Source organism: Polistes fuscatus, unplaced genomic scaffold (assembly GCF_010416935.1).
Source record: "Polistes fuscatus isolate 324 unplaced genomic scaffold, CU_Pfus_HIC Scaffold26, whole genome shotgun sequence".
In the NCBI taxonomy this organism is placed as follows: Eukaryota; Metazoa; Arthropoda; class Insecta; order Hymenoptera; family Vespidae; genus Polistes; species Polistes fuscatus.
The window spans coordinates 668,706-688,599 of NW_025113103.1; the positions used below are offsets into that span (position 1 = coordinate 668,706).

At 32.5% G+C, this 19,894-nt stretch overlaps 1 protein-coding gene and 1 long non-coding RNA gene across 5 annotated transcripts in view; one reads left to right on the plus strand and one right to left on the minus strand.

Annotated features, from left to right (window-relative positions):
- The first annotated feature begins 81 nt into the window (after positions 1-81).
- On the plus strand, positions 82-2,819 carry LOC122518840 (cyclic AMP-dependent transcription factor ATF-2). 2 transcript variants are annotated; one of them, XM_043637966.1, is made up of 7 exons: positions 82-411; positions 522-662; positions 733-881; positions 948-1,282; positions 1,373-1,613; positions 1,713-2,064; positions 2,157-2,819. In XM_043637966.1, the coding sequence occupies exons 2-7, from the start codon at positions 653-655 to the stop codon at positions 2,579-2,581; spliced, it is 1,512 nt and encodes a 503-aa protein (XP_043493901.1). In that variant the 5' UTR covers positions 82-411; positions 522-652; the 3' UTR covers positions 2,582-2,819. The 2 variants fall into 2 exon arrangements, with proteins under 2 accessions (XP_043493901.1, XP_043493900.1); XM_043637965.1 differs by having other exon boundaries at positions 522-615.
- A 1,209-nt stretch (positions 2,820-4,028) lies between these two features.
- The window catches only part of LOC122518841, a 95,850-nt gene continuing 79,984 nt past the window's right edge, over positions 4,029-19,894 (minus strand). The window contains exons 4-7 of one of the 3 annotated variants that reach the window (XR_006304164.1): positions 13,601-13,762; positions 11,664-12,038; positions 8,773-8,936; positions 4,029-4,348 (exon numbers count right to left, since the gene is read on the minus strand). This is a non-coding gene — a long non-coding RNA (uncharacterized LOC122518841). Of the gene's footprint in view, positions 4,349-8,651; positions 8,937-11,663; positions 12,039-12,240; positions 12,337-13,600; positions 13,763-19,894 lie in introns of those variants that run through there. The other 2 variants (XR_006304163.1, XR_006304165.1) reach the window with 2 other exon arrangements.

Here is a 19,894-nt window from a genome sequence, read left to right on the forward strand (position 1 = left end):
AAAATTAATATTTTTTATAAACACTAGATGGCAGCACGATAATGTTTTTTATAGCGTATTTAAAAATGATCATAACCATTGCAGTGTTCTGTCAAAAAAGATCAGTGATGAACATTTTACATCCAAGTTTTTATTATCGAATATTTGATATTGTATCCTTATTACTTTCGTATTATTCGAGTTTCAATTAAAATGTATACGATTTCAAATAAAACAATAATCGACGTATCTTCAGTGATATCATTATTATTTGTTATCGATGTATCGTTGTATCACTTGTGAATGTTAAATCGTTATTTTATTAACTCTTACAGTTTAAATCTGTTTGAGATAAAAATAAAAAAAGTTATCATAGTAATTATGAGCGATGTTGAGAAACATTTTATTTGCACGTCACCAGGTTGCAATATGGTAAGTTCAATAAGAGAAGTTGCATAAACAATTCTTATGTAAATGCTAAAAATAATATCAGTTTAACATTTTCCTATTTTTTTACATATTTTACATATTTTTGTTTTTAGAGTTTCACTGATGAAGATCATTTAGCAATTCATAGAAAGAAGCACGACATGGTATTAAATCTAGAAAACAATGACAAAAATTCAGGATTTGTAGGTAAAGTTTAAATATTATAGGAGAAATACATAAAATTATGTTATCAGGTATACATATGTCGACAAATAATATTATAAATTAGCATTAATGTTTTATTATATATATATATATATGCAGTTGATCAAACACCGACTCCAACTAGATTTATTCGTAACTGCGAAGAAGTTGGATTATTTCAAGATTTACAAAATGTTAATCCTTTCGAAGAGACTTTTCGAAGAGCAGTCGAAGCAAGGAATACTGGAACGCTTACAGTACCTGGAGAGGTAAAAACATTCATAGACTCATTTTTTTAGACATATTCTTAATAACTTAATGAAAGTAACTTTTAGGTGGAAACTACTGATGACACGTTACATACACCTCACATATTTCCAAATATCGCAGATGTATTGTCCGATGGTACTCATATTCTTTCTGAAACTAACCAAGAATGTTCTACTCCTATAACAGTAATAGGGAAGCCTACGACGTCCAAAGAAAAATCAACAGTTGGAACTCAAACTTATTCCGATGTAAATCTTCAATTAAACGAATCTCATTTTATAAAGGAGAATACACTTGCGTCTTCCAAAACTACAGCTCTACACGCAGAGAGTATCGTACTGCAACATTTAAATGTGTCCGTTACTCCTAAAAGAGTAATGCAACAATCTTCTTCAAAATTGTAAGGAACGACCTATTATTACAAAATTTATTATGATTCTACAATAACTGTAAAATCAATTCTATAATAATCGAATAACATTTCATACAGATCAATAAACGGAGAAGAAGTTGAATTACTCTTGAAAACAGCGGATGGTAAATTAATGCAACTTTCTGCCAATCCAATATACGAATCTTCGCAATCGTCTAACACATCTCCTTCTCATGTTTCTACAATCGAACACACAAAACAACAAAATATTCTGATGCGATCAGAACTTCCACGAATCAATATTCCAATTTCGGAATCTAAGAAAGTTCTACCATCCAAAATGACTTTTGCGAAAATGGTAATATATAATTTATTTACGCAAACAAAAATATATAATATATATAAATTATTAATAATTAAGAAAAAACGAAGTTATATATTTTTTACTTAACTATAGAAACTACAGCAAATTCTAACGAAGAAAGTAAACACTAAAAATGAAAAATCTCCCGAAACAATTACGGCTGTACGAGATAATTTCGGTCAACCTTCTAAAGAAGAAAATTCCAAACAAAACATTGACCAACATAGAAAAAAAGATCTTCTTGAACGTAATCGCGCAAGTTCGATGCGTGCTAGGGAGAAGCGTAAAGCTTGGGTTCAGCATTTACAAAAAACTATAACCAAGGTTAATGAAACTAATTCAATTTTAGAATCAGAAGCTAAAGCTTTGCGTAACGAGTTGACAAGATTGAAAACTTTATTACTCGCGCACAAAGATTGCCCAGTTACGAAAGAGATGCAAAAAGGTATGATGATAAACGAAATTATTAATATTTCTATGTTTAATAATTAAATGTTTAAATATTAAATGTTAAATTTATTTTATTTATTAATTTAGGCAATGGCGTGGTATTAGGAACCAAAATAATATCTGTGAATAATGATTCGATCGATACAACGGGATCAACTAATACTCTTTCAATAAAAACTTTGCCAACCTTACTTCCGGATATAGCAAATAAAAAATTAGCCTCCAATAGTATAAAAAATCCAATAATTTTACCAAAAGTAGTTGAACAACGACCTGTAACAATGACTCCCATTATTTCGAATGGAACTATAGTAAAAAATATACCTGGTATAGAATTAATCGAGGTAACTCATTTCATGGCAGAGAAAGACAATGATGTCAAACAACCACAAATAATGATCGTTCAAAATCCGACTATGAGATTGGACGAGGGATCACCGAAAAGAAAAATTATACGACTTAATCCTAATTACGAAATTAGGCAGGTCTGGTCGAAAAGTACGACCACGTAAAAACAGTTAATTAAATTATTGTATAAGTCAACGCGGCTTGGCCACGTTAGTTTATTAGTTTCCGTCAGATTATTAAAGTTAAGGAAGAACGTGGGCACGGTTAGTTAAATGGATGGGTTCGAAAAAAATACAAACCGTGTGTTGTTAACTCCAGAGGGGTGGTAAAAAGACAGGACCTCTTTGGTAGTATTGGATAGGCATGAGGTATTTGTAGGAAGGTGATTCGAAATCTATAAAAGGAAGAATGCAAAGAGACATATATTACTTATTAACATATATATTAATTGTTATTAACTATTATCGAGATTTATTAATTATTAGTATGTCAACTGTGCCTAAATTATTTTTGTAAATATTTTTATTAATGCATCATTTTGATATAATTTAACAGTAGCGTATGCCTCTTAACTGTTAGTTTATATAATTTTACAACGTGTAATACAAATTTTTCTTTAACGAAAAGCTTAGTAATTCTTGAGGCAGACATGAGAAGATAAAGACATATATATATAAAAGTATTAATACATTAGAGAATAATACATATATATAATATGTATAAGTATTTTTGTACATGTTTATTTATTATAATAAAATGTTAGAGATCAGACATTTATTTATATTATTAGATATATATATATTTTTATTTAAATATAAAGTATTAACAATGTTCGATTATAAATACTAACAATAAGTGTTAACTATAAACGAAATCTTACATATAAATTATCAATCATTTCAACATAACTCATTGGCCAATTAAATGATACTAATAAACGTAGAACACCATCATTCAGAAACTTAGTAAATCGCTTGTTAATAAGTATAAATTCGGTTAAGTGTATTTCAAAGTTTTACTTTAAAGAGAAAGAAAATCACGTATAAGCATTAAACAAAGAGAAGAGAAACTTTATTCTTCCTACAATTAACTGAATTATCAAACAAGAGATTGATAAGAAAAGAAGATGAAATTAACATGCAAGGACAGAGATTTAGTATATTTTATTATGTTGGTACGTGAAAAAAAATGAAAAACATCACGTTGAAGACGATATATCGCTATATTTTTCTAGCAAATGATAGCTCATTAGACATATGCGCAACAATTTTTAATAAAATTAAAAGAAAAAGAAATAATTACATATGAAAACAATGATCACATCCGTGATCGGTCCCAATAATGTATTCGAAGAATTCTTTTTATTTATATATATATATAATACATTGTTTAGTTTATATAAACAGTTATATATTTAATTTTATTTATATAATAATTTAATTTCATTTATATAATAATTTAATTTCAAATTTAATTGTCTATGCAAATCTTGTACATAACGAACAAAGTAAATTTTTCTGTCATAATTTATCGATGAACCTTCCTCTTATTGGGACTATTAATATAAAAAATGTATAATACTATTATTACATGTAGATTATTTCTTTTTTATTTTCCTTAACCGACACTAGAGTTTGACCCCCTTCTTCGTGTATTTCTTCCGGGAACACGTACGACGCCATTTTGAAGATCTATGGAATTTCTTTCTCTTCATGATGATTCTGTGACCCTCGGGCCCTTATCAGTTCTCCGTCCAGTCGTTTGACGATTGTACACCGGACAGGAGAATGATAAGGGGCTTTGGGCACGCGTTTTAATTTCCGAAAGAACGTGAACACTCAGAGAACCGGAAATAACCCGAAGTTTATTCTCTCGTTGACGACGACGAATCATCATCATCATCATCATCATCATCATTTGCGGTTGCGAACCTGTACAAACAAAAGAAAACCAAAAGCGAATATCAAATCGTATATAATAAAATCATTTCAAATAGTTTCTATTTCTTTCAACACATATGTTATTATAATATATATATTTTGAAGAAGTGGTAGAGGGGTGGAGGAAGTTATCTTATCGTGGAATACTTTTTTTCTTTTCTATGTAAGTGCGGTAGACTTGATTAATTTTGTTCTTTTTGAAAGTTGAGTACAATTTTAATATATATATAATACGTGAATCTATATATAGTTTACTTTGAATGAGAAAGATATCTTATCAAGGATTTTGTTATGTACATTCGAATGACAATACCAAAAGGAACAAAGTGACCTTCTTTCTTCTTCCTTTACCTCCACGCACACGCACGTACACACGCATGCACTAAATACGTGACTCATATTCCGAGTACAAGGAACCAACTGAAGAAAGAGAGACGTGGTTTACCGTACTATCGGCTACTTTGTAAATATTGTCAATGCCTTTCCTATATACAGATAAGACGCATAGTCGATAACATTAAATAAGAGACAAATAAAAAAACGTAAGCGTGGACTCGCACACGCATTTCTACTACACGTAAATGTAAAAATTCGTATTTCATAAAAAGAAGTATAACTTCACAAATTTTAACATATATTGTAACCAAATAATGTATTTACCATGACCTTAACAATTTTGCTATACCTTTATTCTTTATTCGTAATATTTTTTGTTCAAACCACTAACATTGTTAAAAATATATATATATATTTTTTTTTATTCAATCCTATTTTCTTTCTGTCTTTTGAGAAAGATGTTTTATATAGTTAGGTCGCAATGGGTCAGCCATACAAAAATAGAACAACGTCAGAGTGGTGCAGGTGCCCGAAAATTATACATCCCTAGAAATACACTCACACACATACACAGCAAACACGAATTTATGAAATGTGTGGTGAGAAAAAAGCCTATACAAATCTCGAAAAAATTTATTGTTACCTAGGACACACGTATACACACATCCCCAACATCGATACAACAATAGAACAGCGGTAACAAATACCACGACCACCACGACCACCACACAACCACCACAACCACCACTACCATCATCATCATAGACCTATCATTGTCTGTACGGGATATATATCATCTAAAACGAAGAGATCGGTACAACGGTATTATTCAGCTTGTATCTTATCGGAAAGGACACTACTCTGGTGGTGGTGGCGAACTGTTGCTGGCTTTCCGATAAACGCGATTCGAAATTTCGCGTGACGTCATTCGCTCTCTCAGGGAACATCTCTGTCGAAAATCTATAATGAGTCACGAGTAGCAAAACGATGACACGTATGTGTATAACATATATATCTTCTCAGAAATTGACTGACCTTATTTGTATGACCACAAAATCATCCAAAATGGCGAATCTCAGTATTCGTGGAAAATCAACTTTGATCTCAATTTTTGTTTTTATATTAAATAGGGATAATCTAAAGTTTTATTTATATTATAATATAATAAATAATATAAAATATATTAATATATTATTTATTTATATATATTTATAATATAATAAATAAATAATATAATATATTAAGATATTATTGATAATATCTTATCATTGAAACTTCATTTCTTTCAGATCGTACGATGACACGTATGTGTATAACATATATATCTTCTCAGAAATTGACTGACCTTATTTGTATGACCACAAAATCATCCAAAATGGCGAATCTCAGTATTCGTGGAAAATCAACTTTGATTTCAATTTTTGTTTTTATATTAAATAGGGATAATCTAAAGTTTTATTTATATTATAATATAATAAATAATATAATATATATTAATATATTATTTATTTATATATATTTATAATATAATAAATAAATAATATAATATATTAAGATATTATTGATAATATCTTATCGTTGAAACTTCATTTCTTTCAGATCGTACGATGACACGTATGTGTATAACATATATATCTTCTCAGAAATTGACTGACCTTATTTGTACGACCACAAAATCATCCAAAATGGCGAATCTCAGTATTCGTGGAAAATCAACTTTGATCTCAATTTTTGTTTTTATATCAAATAGGGATAAATCTAAAGTTTTGACGTGATTTTATAAATGAATTAAAATACATTATTGATAATATCTTATCATTGAAACTTCATTCCTTTCAGATCGTACGATGACACGTAGAAATTGACTGACCTTATTTGTACGACCACAAAAACATCCAAAATGGCGAATCTCAGTATTCGTGGAAAATCAACTTTGATCTCAATTTTTGTTTTTATATCAAATAGGGATAAATCTAAAGTTTTCACGTGATTTTATAAATGAATTAAAATACATTATTGATAATATCTTATCGTTGAAACTTCATTTCTTTCAGATCGTTTAAATACAAATCCAAGAAGAACACAAAGTGGATAAAGAGAAAAAGATCATTTGTTCAATTAAAAGTATCAAAATATCATCTCTTTAACGAGACATTATGAATTATTCTGTTTACAGAGAGAGAGAAAAAACCGTTTGGATGAGATAAAGCTAGAGAGGGAAGGGGGGGAGCAGAGTGGGAGTTTAGAGAAAGCAAATCAGCTATAGCAAAAGATCAGGAAAAGCGATTTCAAAGAGAATATTACAACTGTAGGTAGCGTTGAACGATACGATATCGGTACAAATGGTTATTCGAAATAGTCCAGTGCTCATTCAAACAGCTCAAAGAGTATAACAGTGATAGTGGTGGTATTAGTGTAGTAGTAGTATCATCATTCTCTTTCTATTTCTCTCTTACGGTTTTTTTGGACAAGAGAACATCGCTTTTTACGAGATACGAACGATGGAAGGGACGGGGGAGGGGATAGGGGATGGTTGATGGTAGAGATGTTACTAGGTAGAGAAAATTCATTGTAGATCAATCAAACCAAAGAGAAAGAGCTCGGTATCTATCGATAGACACACACACACATATACTATTCATATACATACATGAAATCGTCAAACGTATAACAATATATTTTTCTTCATATCGAATTTGAGTGAGAAGAACGAGAAAAGAACGAAAAAATCAAGTTATCGATATCAGTAACAGTTAGGATTTTACTAGGAACGATTATCTACCTATAGATAAATGTATAATATAGATAATTAATAGATATTAACACTTTAACGACCGCTCACACAACATGTGTGTGATGCTACCGCCGAAATTTTTTGGCCAGTAACACACTCTTTCTGTGATAATTTACAAATGTAAACAATTGTGGATACTGCTATTGGCTTCATATTCATTGTCACGTCTTTGATTATAGGTAATTAATGCCTATTTTTTTCTTTTTTTTTTATCGGCCCCTGACGACGTTTGACTGCGTAAACGTGCGGTCGTTAAAGCGTTAATTTAGATATTCACATATTTTAAATAAATATAATTATATAATAAATATAATTTTAAATAAATATAATTATATAATAAATATAATTTGAAATAAATATAATTATATATTTTAAATAAATATAATTATGTAATTATATATCATATTAACAAATAGATATTAATTAGATATTCACATATTTATTTGTACGAGATAAAAGTTAAAAGCAAGTAGAAAATATAATCGAAAATAATGAAAAGCGTTATCCGATAAACAAAAAAGAAGGGGATGAATAAATAATGAAAGTAAAAAAAAGGAAGAAGAAGAATAAGAAGAAAGTGTAGTCTCATCGAAAGTATATAAAGGAACGTGGGTTCCTAACGATGTTTCCGAAGTAAACGTTTCGTCAGGGGGTTGGTAACCGGCTTATCTCCTTCTCGGAACCGCCAAGAAGTTGCCACCACCACCACCACCACTTTCTACCACCACTAATACTACTGCAACCACCATCTACACCGTTTTGTATCCTTCTACCCTTTTTCCTTGAACAACACACCACGCTGCTGCTGTTGCTGCACATTCTTTTGCTTTGCAATGGAAAGGTAAAACCATTGAAAAAAGTACCAAAAGAAATCATGCACGAATAACTCACGTGTCCCCCCCTACCTCTACTACTACCCCTTTCCTTCTTTTACCACCTGTCTTTCTCCCTCTTTCTCAAATACACGTACAAACACACACACACACACACATTACACGTAAAATGTTTTTCTCAATTTCCGTAAAAGAGAGAAACAATCACACGTGTTTTCCTAATTCAAAAGAACGAGTTTTGCGGTGGCTCGTGTGTATCACACACACACACACACATATTTATTCGCGATACGAACCTTCCTTATCTTCTCTCTCTCTCTCTCTCTTTTTATCTTACTTCTTCTTCTTCCACAGAGAGAGCCAATTTCCGTGGCAATACATCGAGGAAATGTTAGGCGAGGGAGACGACCAACCACCACCACCATCATCGACCAAACTATATTTATACCCACCGTTCGAGAAAAGCCGCGTTTCAAACCACCCCTCTGCTCCCCTCCCCTCTCCTTCACCTTCGTCTTCGTCTTCTTCTTCTTCTTCTTCTTTCAACCGTACCATTCGCGTCCTGCTTCACGATTTTCACCGTGAAATTCTTCTTCTCGTCTCGAGAAACACTGTTCTGAAAAAGGTACACACAAGAAGACCACCACCAACCATCATCTTTTTCTTATTGTTATTGTTATTATTATCGATAGCAAACTAAAATGCAATTTTTTTGTTTTTTTTTTTTTTGGATATTTAAACGTAAAAGTTGATTTATCCTTGAAGAATAATAATCTTCTCTCTCATATTCTCGTCTTTCGTAAACTAGGCCAAGTTTTATCATCTCATTTCGACATCGGTTTATTATAGCCTTCGGTTTTTAATGTTGGAAGTGTGACAAAAAAAAAGGAAATTAAAATACAAAGAAGACAAAAAAAACTTGAAACTTGAAACAGGAAAAAGATAGAGAAAGCAAGAGAGGAAGAAGGGCATACAATCTTAAAAAAAAAAAAAGAAAAAGAATAAAATATGGAGGAACAATAACCACGTGTAAGATTACAAATTCCTTTTTATCTGATTAGAGAAACCATATTGCATGTAATAGATTAAACTATACATACTATAAGGAAAATAAAAAAATTATAAATAATTATAATATAAATTATATTTATATAAAAAAAAAAAAATATAATTATTATAAAGAAAATTGAGGTTAAGTATATATAGAATATAATTATAAAAAAAAATTATAAATAATTTAATATAAAATTATAAATAAAATAAAAATATAAAAATAAAAATTATAAATAATTATAATATAAATTATATTTATATAAAAAAAAAAAAAATATAATTATTATAAAGAAAATTGAGGTTAAGTATGTGTATGTATATGTGCACGTATGTACACCACATGAAATTTTTTTTTAACGTATATAATAAAAAAGTTATAATAAAAAAAAGATAAGAAATTAGATATCCTATATTATTCGTATCAATTCCGTATAAAATGGTCGAGAGGTACTCAACACTGAGAATGGTTGCACGAGACCGGATAAAAAGAGAACACAGTGATATTGAATAGACCAAGAACAAGAGAGTAAGAAAGAAAGAGAGAGATGAAGGAAGCAAATACGCGAGGCGTGTTGGCCTTGAGACGCGTTCGTTCGTTCTCTTTTCTTTTTATTTTTACATTCGAGCCGAAACAAACGCCGATGAGGAAGAAGAGGAATTAGAAGACGTGGTTTTTTGGTGCGTTACATTGAATTTAATTCATAGATTAAGGATCTATGAAAGATAAGTACGAGCATATTGTTGTATAAAGAAAAGTAGACTCTTTTTAAATTTGTTAAAAATGAATCGAATTAATCGCTTCATTTGAAAAGTTAATCTAAAATGTTATGTTAATTTGTCGTGTAGATAAAAAATTAACTTTAATTTCATTTAATTTTCTATACCTCACCGTTTCAAATGGTCTTCTTCTTCCGTTTCTCTTTCTTCACTTTTTCAATCCTTTAAAGTATATACACACATGTGTATGTGTGTTTCTTTTATCAATTTTAACACAGTAAAAATAATCAACACTAATTATGAAATGTTCAATCTTAAAAAGAAAAAGAAAATTATACTGCACGTTTACAAACTAATAGAAAATAAAATATACCTGGCTACTCGACACACATTTGTAAGAAAAATCTAACAACGATGATGATGATGATGATGATGATGATGATGATGATGATGACGAGGAGAAAACAAACGTCCATTCGACGTCCAATAGCAGACGAAAATAATTATCTTCAATTATTTTCTCTGAATTTCCAAAGTTTCAAAGAAGAAAATTCTTCTTGAAAGAGAGAAAGAAAGAGAAACAATGGAAATCAAAGAGAGAGAGAGAGAGAGAACATTTTCCTACGAACAACTTTTCAGTCACATGGTGCGCGCGCGAATACGAAAGCAACGAAGATGGAGAGAGAAAAAGAAAAAGAAAGAAAGAAAGAGAAACAGAAATGAAGAAAATAAGAGAAAGAAAGAGATAGAAAGAGAAGCCGGCATCTATCGATCTTCCTCGCCGAAAATACGCGACAATATACACCAATGACGAGCATCTATTTTTCTTTATTCTAATTTCTTTGATTTGATTTTATTTTATTTGATTTTCTTTTTTTTTCTTAAACAAAGTTAGCAGCAGCACCAAACGAACGCAATTTATATATTAAGCTAGAAACCTCTGTTCTTATCTTTTCTCATTGAAATGATTACACAACCGATATGAAACAGAATAAAAAAAAAAAAAAAAAAATAAGAAAAGATAAAATAAGAAAGATTTTCATCGGAGATTCTCTTATTAAACGAAATTACTTACCGAATAGAGAAATAAAATCGACTATATAATTGATAAGTAGATTAAAAAAAAAGTTATATATAAATTCCCATTTGAAGTTAAGACTACTATTTTATCGCGATTACGTAAGCACAAAAATAATGTATATCATTTATTTCCCGATGATGGGAATAAGAAGATTGAAAAAAATGGAATATAGGGTTATAGGAATTATTATATAGGGTAAAGGAAAAAAAATCTAATATATTCTTATTAGAAAAGAAATTTCTCATTTACGCGCTCGATCGCACAAGAGGAACAACAACACCGCGCACAACGCACAAAAAGAGAACGGAATTATTATATCGTGACGATCCCGGAGATGTATTATCGAAAGAATCACTGAAATAAGGAGAGTAAGAGAAAGAGATAGAAAAGAAAGTGCACATGAGAGGAGAGCGTGCGAGAGGTAGAAAGTAGATGGAAAAATTAATTTGCAAGGAAAAGAAAGAAAGAGAAAAAAAAAATAGTTATACGTACGATGTTCGGCGCGCGACTGACTCTTGCTTCGCGTTTGCTCAGCTTCAACGAGAGTTTTCTGCGCCGTGTGCTACATGGTGGGGGTGTTAGTTTGTAACCTCCCCCCACCACCACCACCACCAAGAGCAGCAGCACCACCACGCGCGACTCGCGCGCCATCTACGCGCCATCTTTGAATTCTCCTACGTGTCTCCCTTTTTGCATTATGCTTCTTTTTTCTTCCTAACGGTCTTTTTTTTTTTATTCTCTGTTCTTCAGCCCTCCCCTTCGGCAAAAGCCTCTTCTTTTCTCTTTTCATCTTTTTCGTACGAGCTTATGCTTCCTTCTTATATATATATATATATATGCCCTTAACTCTGCTTTCTGGTTCATCTCCTGTTGGAAGGACAAGTAAGAAAAGAAATGTGTATAGAAAGAGAGAGGGGGCAAACAAACGAGAAACGGGACACGAATATAAAGAAAAGGGAGAAGAAGAAGAAGAAGAAGAGTGCTGGACTTTAACGGCAGAGGAATTTCACGGACCCTTCGTCGTTCTTCTTTCCTCTTCCCTTACATTTTATTTTATTCTTACCCTTACCTCTCCATACTACTACCCTAACCTACCTGACCCCCGACCCGCCCCAATCCTGCCGGTCCTTTCTTTCGTCCTTCCACACACTTCTTCTTCTTCTTCTTCACTCGTAATTATTGAGAGGAAACGTTGTAAGTGTTGTAAAATATGTTGCTCTTCGGTTTAATAACTAAAAACGACCCCTTATCTTTATTATAAAAAATATATCCTGCTAATATTTTTCTTAATTATCTCGTTCGAATTAATTTAACTAACCGAAAGTTAAATAAATTTCTTATATTAGAACGTGGATCAAAAGTTTGCACGTTTATTGTGAAATATTAATTTAAAAAACACTCAAAAACTTTTGCTTCTCAGCCTAATATTATATACACGATAGGTATAACAAAAAAATCGAACTTATTTCTCTAATGTAAGAAGAGAAAGAAAAGGAAGTAGGCAGGTAGGTAGGCAGGCAAGGAAAGGAAAGGAAAGGTTTGGAAGGTTCTCTTTCATCGATCCTTTTTCCACAAACTAAAATATGACGAAGAAGAAACTTGGCAATCTTTATTCTCCAAGAGTAAAGAGAGGTTTCCCTCGGCGAAGGAAGGAAGGGAGGGAGGGAGGGAGGAGATAGATGGATAGAGAGAGAAAGAAAAGAGAGGATGGGAGAAAAATGTATAAGACAATTTCGTAGAGTCAGAAGAAGAAAAAGAAAAAGAAGAAGTAGAAGAAGTAGAAGAAGAACTCTCTGCGTAGAAGCTAAAACATCTCACACCGAGGTAAAAGTCAACGAAAAGCTCGTCGGAGTTGTTACCAACGCCTCGACTATGAAATGAGCGAAAGAGAGAGAGAGAGAGAGATGGGGTGAAGAGAGAAGGGTGGAGAAGGCCGATATCAGAGGCAAAAGGGCAAGGGGTTGGTGGTCCTGGCGTTAGCACCAATTAATTCCTTCAACGAAGAGAGGAAGAGAAGGGTGAGAGATGAGAGGGTGTGAGGGGGTGTGAGGGAGAAAGAAGGACGGGAATTCTCCATTACCGGAGGATAGAGTGGGACGAACACGCCCGTAAAGTGTGGAACCCGTCCTTAAGAATTCTCGCGTACACGTTTGTCTCGCTAAAACTCTTACTACTACTACTACTATTACTACTACCACCTCCACCTCCCCCTACTACCCCTCTACTATCTCTCTCTCTTTTTTTTTTCCTAGGAATTACTGCACAGCTAGATAGCCTTACGATTTACGAGACGAACGAATCCGCGTGTCGTCCTCGTTGTTAACAAAGTTTACTGCGTTTTCTCGTTCGGTAAAGTGCAAGAGAGAAGAAAGAAAAATATTCTAATAGTCGAGAAATTGTTCGTAACAAAAGAGGCCCCGCCCCCTCACCACCGTTTCGAAGAATTCGATGGATTTTCCGATTTTTCAAACGTGGTGTCACATGACCTCTCCCGTGACTGCTTTTAATCTTTGGATCCCCATGTCGGTTCTTCCCGAGTCGTTTCTTTATCTTCTTTGTCCCTTTTTTTTCTTCTTACTGCCAGTTAGTTTCTGTAAGCAAAAGAAAAACGAAATATTTTTGTTAGAATGAGACAGCGAATATGAGAAGAAAATGGCGAGATAGGGTGGTGTATAGTACGTGGATACATTTCAAATAAGATAAAAATTCCGGAATAATAGAAGGAGAGGAGGAAACGAGAATACCTTTCTCTCTCTCTTTCTCTTTCTCTCTCATTCACTATCATAATAATTGCAAGAGTGAGAGATTTTTAATTTCGTACTAATAGCTCTTTCCATCGACTAAGTGAAAAGAAGTAGGAAGGAAGGGAGTTATAATCTACGAGGAGGAGAACAAGGTCGACCTTATTTTTCATCATTTTCTTTCTCTCCCATCGATGGAAAGATTTTACAGAGAGAGAGAGAGAGACAGACACTATTTTTGTTCATGCTCCGACGCGTTCGTTCCGTCCTCGGGAAAACTTTTGTCGGATCGTTTATGACCAAAAAGATATACTCTCTTCTCGTAACTTCATACTCCGCATAGGTGTGCATTTATTGCAAGGAAAAGTAGAATTAATTCTAGGAAGTAGTAACATCGATAGGGGATAGTTTTTTTTTTGAGGTTATACTTCTTTTGGCGCGTTGGGGAAAATGTATGGGGAGTGATTTTGTTAGAATGTTTGGAAAAAACGACACCATGAAGTTTGTCGGTATTTACGACGCGCAACAAAGCGATTTCAAGTATACGGCATGAAGTTGTCTTCTTTTCTTCTTCCCCTTTTTTTCTCAAGCGGGACACCCATCCAAATACTAATCGTACGCAGCGCTGCTTTACTTAAATGATCGAAGCGAGAACTAATGCTGTAACCGCGCCATGGCTGTTGACGCGTCAAGTAATTCGATATATCTCTCTATATTTAGTGTGGACTGATATCTATATTTTGATATTTTCTTGTTCTTTTTTTTATTCTCTCTTATATTATATATAATAATTATTTTTTCTTTAAGTTATTTTTTTTCTTTGAAGTTTTTTTTTGAAGTTATTTTTGAGGTTATTGAGGTTATGTTCGTCTTGGTACGGTTCTTACGTGCGTACATAAGTACACACACCAGTTTTTTCGGATAACGATTTTTTCTTAAGAATAATTCTATCATTTGAAACAAAATAACTCTCGAGAGATCTTTTTTTTTTAATGGTCAGCTTATTTTTTGTATACTTCATTATTGTATAATTATATATTGTTTCATTTTTCTCTATATCTCTCTCAATCTTCCGAATTTATATTATATTATATCTATATAAGATATTAAATTAATAATCTTCCGAATAGTTATATAATCGTGAACTCAGTTTTTGCAACTTCACCCTCGTACAATTAAGTTATTTTTTGATGTTTTTTTGAGGTTATTGAGGTTATGTTCGTTTTGGTACGATTCTTACGTGCGGACATAAGTACACACACCAGTTTTTTCGGATAACGATTTTTTCTTAAGAATAATTCTATCATTTGAAACAAAATATCTCTCGAGAGATCTTTTTTTTAATGGTCAGCTTATTTTTTGTATACTTCATTATCGTATAATTATATATTGTTTCATTTTTCTCTATATCTCTCTCAATCTTCCGAATTTATTGCATTATATCTATATAAGATATTAAATTAATAATCTTCTGAATAATTATATAATCGTGAACTCAGTTTTTGCAACTTCACCCTCGTACAATTAAGTTATTTTTTTCTTTGAAGTTTTTTTTGAAGTTATTTTTGAGGTTATTGAGGTTATGTTCGTTTTGGTACGGCAAAGAAGTGTAACTTCTTACGTGCGTACATAAGTACACACACCAGTTTTTGTTGTTGTTGAGAGTACCGTAACTTAACAATTTCAACAAACAACAAAAATCAAACCAAATCAGCTGACCGATATTATCTTCCTTATATAATATGAATATTCTCTTTCTCATTATCTTACAAGACCCAGTTAGTTAATCAATTAGTTAATCATTTCTCTCCCGTTGGAATGAAGTAGAATCCTGAAGGCAGCTTTATAAATGCTACCCCACCAGCTCCCTTTTCTCTCTCGCATCTCTTTCGGAATAATATACGAACCCATTTTCCGTGGGTAGGATAGAGAAAAGCGGGTCGCAGACAACGACGTAGAGGGTCAAGGTTACCGTTTTCCTCCAGCAGTCCCCCATATGCGCCCCATACACGTGTTTCTTCTCTCTTTCGCCATATCCTATTTCTTTCTTTCTTTCTTTTGGATTTTTTTCTTTCTCTCTCCCTCTTCCATCCTCTTTATTTTTTTTATCCCGCTTCTCTCAAAAAAATAACCAAGCATGTTCAGGAAGAGAGAGAATAAAGCTGCTTTTTCATGGACCCACCACCACCACCACCACCACCCTCGACGAAGACACCCTCCCATCATCCTTTTCTATTTACACGACCGTGCGATATTTTCTCTCTCTTTCTCTTCCTTCCCCTTTTTCTTCCTTTCTCCAGGGATTTCCCGATGACCCAACCGCTTTGATTATCCCATCCTGACGGGACGAGAACTTCGAGCGGACATCCTGTGTGGATTTAATGGCGAGAACGAACGATGCTGCTGCTGCTTCTGCTGCTGCTGTTAACCTACCCCTCAACGAAACAGAGACGACACCACTTTTATACAAAATGGATATCTCTAACGCGGCTCGTTAAAACTTTTCCTAAGAATATTTCTTTTATATACAAATGAAAAAATAATATATATATATAATATAATACATTATATTGTGTGCCAGAACTAAGTTAACATTGAGCGAGAAAAAAGTTACTCTGACTGAAGATAAAAGGATGAAATTTTATAATATTTTTTTTCTCTTTTTTTAAATTATTTCCAAGTGAACCCCGAAGGATGCGTACTCAATATAATTCTTTGAAAAAAAAAATCATATAATGACTATCTTAATATATACTCGCACATAATAATAAAATATGCAATCTTATATATTTATATATTTTACGTCTTGAAAATAAATTTTTCGATTCCAATTCTCGCAGTCTCATCGTTTGTACTTTATATACATACACTATGTATATATATAATATAATGCATTATATTGTGTGCCAGAACAAAGTTGTTAACATTGAATGAGAAAAAAGTTACTCTGACTGAAGATAAAAGGATGAAATTTTATAATATTTTGTTCTTTTTTTAAAATTATTTACTCAATATAATTCTTTAAATTTTTAATTATTACTCAATTATTATTTAATTTTAAATTATTTACTCAATATAATTCTTTGAAAAAAGAATTATATAATGATTATCTTAATATATACTCGCGCATAATAATAAAATATGCACAATCTTATATATTTATATATTTATGTCTTGAAAATAAATTTTTCGATTCCAATTCTCGCAGTCTCATCGTTTGTACTTTATATACATACACTATATATATATGTATATATATCTCTTTCTTTATCTCAAGGGGAATACGAATTTTGCAGCTAATGACGCGCGGATTTGGTAATCCCGAGACGACTATGACTACGAGGACAAGGACGAGGACGAGGACGAGGACGAGGACGTTGCCGCCATTGCTCTGATTACGGCAAGAACCGAAGGAGATGATAACGATAATACCGATTTCCCAAGTTGATACGTTAATGAGCCCCTAGCCCTTTTCTTATAGCTTTTCGCACCATTGAAACGATTTCGTCGTTTTATATTCAAGAAGATACCAAACTTCGAGACCATTTACTTCCGGATTTCGATATATATTTCAAGAGATATTTCCATTATTTCGATAAAAATAAACGAACAAAAAAACTGGTGTGTGTATACTTATGTACGCACGTAAGAAGTATACTTCTTTGCCGTACCAAAACGAACATAACCTCAATAACCTCAAAAATAACTTCAAAGAAAAAAGTAACCTAATTGTACGAGGGTGAAGTTGCAAAAACTGAATTCACGATTATATAACTATTCAGAAGATTATTAATTTAATATCTTATATAGATATAATGTAATATAAATTCGGAAGATTGAGAGAGATATAGAGAAAAGTGAAACAATATATAATTATACGATAATGAAGTATACAAAAAAATAAGCTGATCATTAAAAAAAGATCTCTCGAGAGATATTTTGTTTCAAATGATAGAATTATTCTTAAGAAAAAATCGTTATCCAAAAAAACTGGTGTGTGTACTTATGTACGCACGTAAGAACCGTACCAAAACGAACATAACCTCAATAACCTCAATAATAACTTCAAAAATACTTCAAAGAAAAGAAATAACTTAAAAAAAAAATAATAATTATTATATATATATAGAAAGAATAAAAAAAAAGAAAAGAAAATATCAAATATAGATATCAGTCCACACTAAATATAAGAGAAATAAATCGAATTACTTGACGCGTCAACAGCCATGGCGCTGTGATAGCATTGGTTCCCGTTCGATCATTTAAGTAAAGCAGCGCTGAGTACGATTAGTATTTGGATGGGTGACCCGCTTGAGAAAAAAAGGGGAAGAAGAAAAGAAGACAACTTCACGCCGTTTACTTGAAATCGCTTTGTCGCGCGTCGTAAATACCGACAAACTTCACGGTGTCGTTTTTCCAGACGCTCGGAACAAAATCACTCCCCATTACATTTTCCCCAACGCGCCAAAAGAAGTATAACTTCAAAAAGTACAATAATTTCGAGACAAGGTGGTGATAGGTAGAAAGAAAAATTGATAAGCGCATATATATGCGTCCATAGCATTCTAAGGTTTAAAGAAAAAGGTAAAAAATAAAAAAAGAAATGAATGTATAAATCAATAGGATTAGAAAAAAATACATTGAATTTCGAATTCGAATTGCAAAAGAGGGTGCTGCATCGTCATCCACCACACCTCTTTTTTACTTCTTCTCGTTATCATCTACGTTTCCCAACGAATTAGTCGAAAATAGAAGAAGAAGAAGAAGAGAAGTACGAAGGGGGAGAGATTCGGAGTGGTGGAATCGAAAGGGCCGATAATTCAGAGTCCTCGAGTTGACGTATTTGCGCGTTATGTCACAGTACATACATTCGAGAAGCTAAAATACCCACACCACCCTTCCTCTTCCTCTTTTTTTTTTCCTTTCCTCCTCGTATCGTTTGTAGAGGGTGGTTTGGTTGAAGAGGTGGTGGCCCATTGCCCCGACGACTACGATGATCATACTATTCGCATGAAACATGCTCCTCGTGTATTCGCGAACGCGATGCATGCGACGACCCTTTTCACGTTTCGGGTCCTCTCTCTCTCTCTCTCTTCTTTACCTGATATGAGATACCACGTGATATGAGTACACACACCGTGTATCTATGTGCTTGATCTCCCTCCTCCAATCAGCAGATTGAAATTATTGGCTCGGCCCGTTGCACATTGCTGTCTCTCGTTAACAAAATATCGAACCACCTCTCGCATCTTCCATTCCCTTTTTCATTTTTGTTTTCTTTTTTAGCATCCCATTCGTTTCATTATTATTCACGACGATCGGGGCGACAGAAATCTACATTTTCTTTTCTCTATCTCTCTCTTCGAGATGAGAGAAATAGCACAAATTTTCACGCTCTTCTTTTATTTCCTTCCTTTTTTTTTTATTGATTCCTGTCAAATGTAATTATTCACAGCAGGGATGTGTGTGTGTGATTGTAGGTGTATATATATTTTCTTGTTTTTTTCTTTCCTTTTAATTATTCCTCATTGTTATTATTCATTTTTCTTAAATTTCCTGCACGAATACGTTCAGTCACGTATATATGAGCCGTTTATTTTGAAAGTGGCCTAACTCCATATAACCTTAAATTGAGATATTTAAAGGTTTGCGTTTCAATGCAATTCAAAATATACGTAAAGAATAACAATGAGTTATGTTGCTTAAGTGTATCTAAAGGTATTCAATTTACAGTTCCTATTAAAATAATGGCAATTATTAAGCGAATAATATGCGTTTTCTTACCAAGAATGGAGTTAGGCCACTTTCAAAATTAACAAACAGATTCGTTAGAAAATTTGAAGGAACCGAAGAACATTCAACATAATTTAAGATGCTTCATATTGCGAAAAAACAATACTTATTTTATTTTACATATCTTTATAACACTTTAAAAACATAAATTATGCGATTCAAAATATTTTTTACAAACATAAATTACAA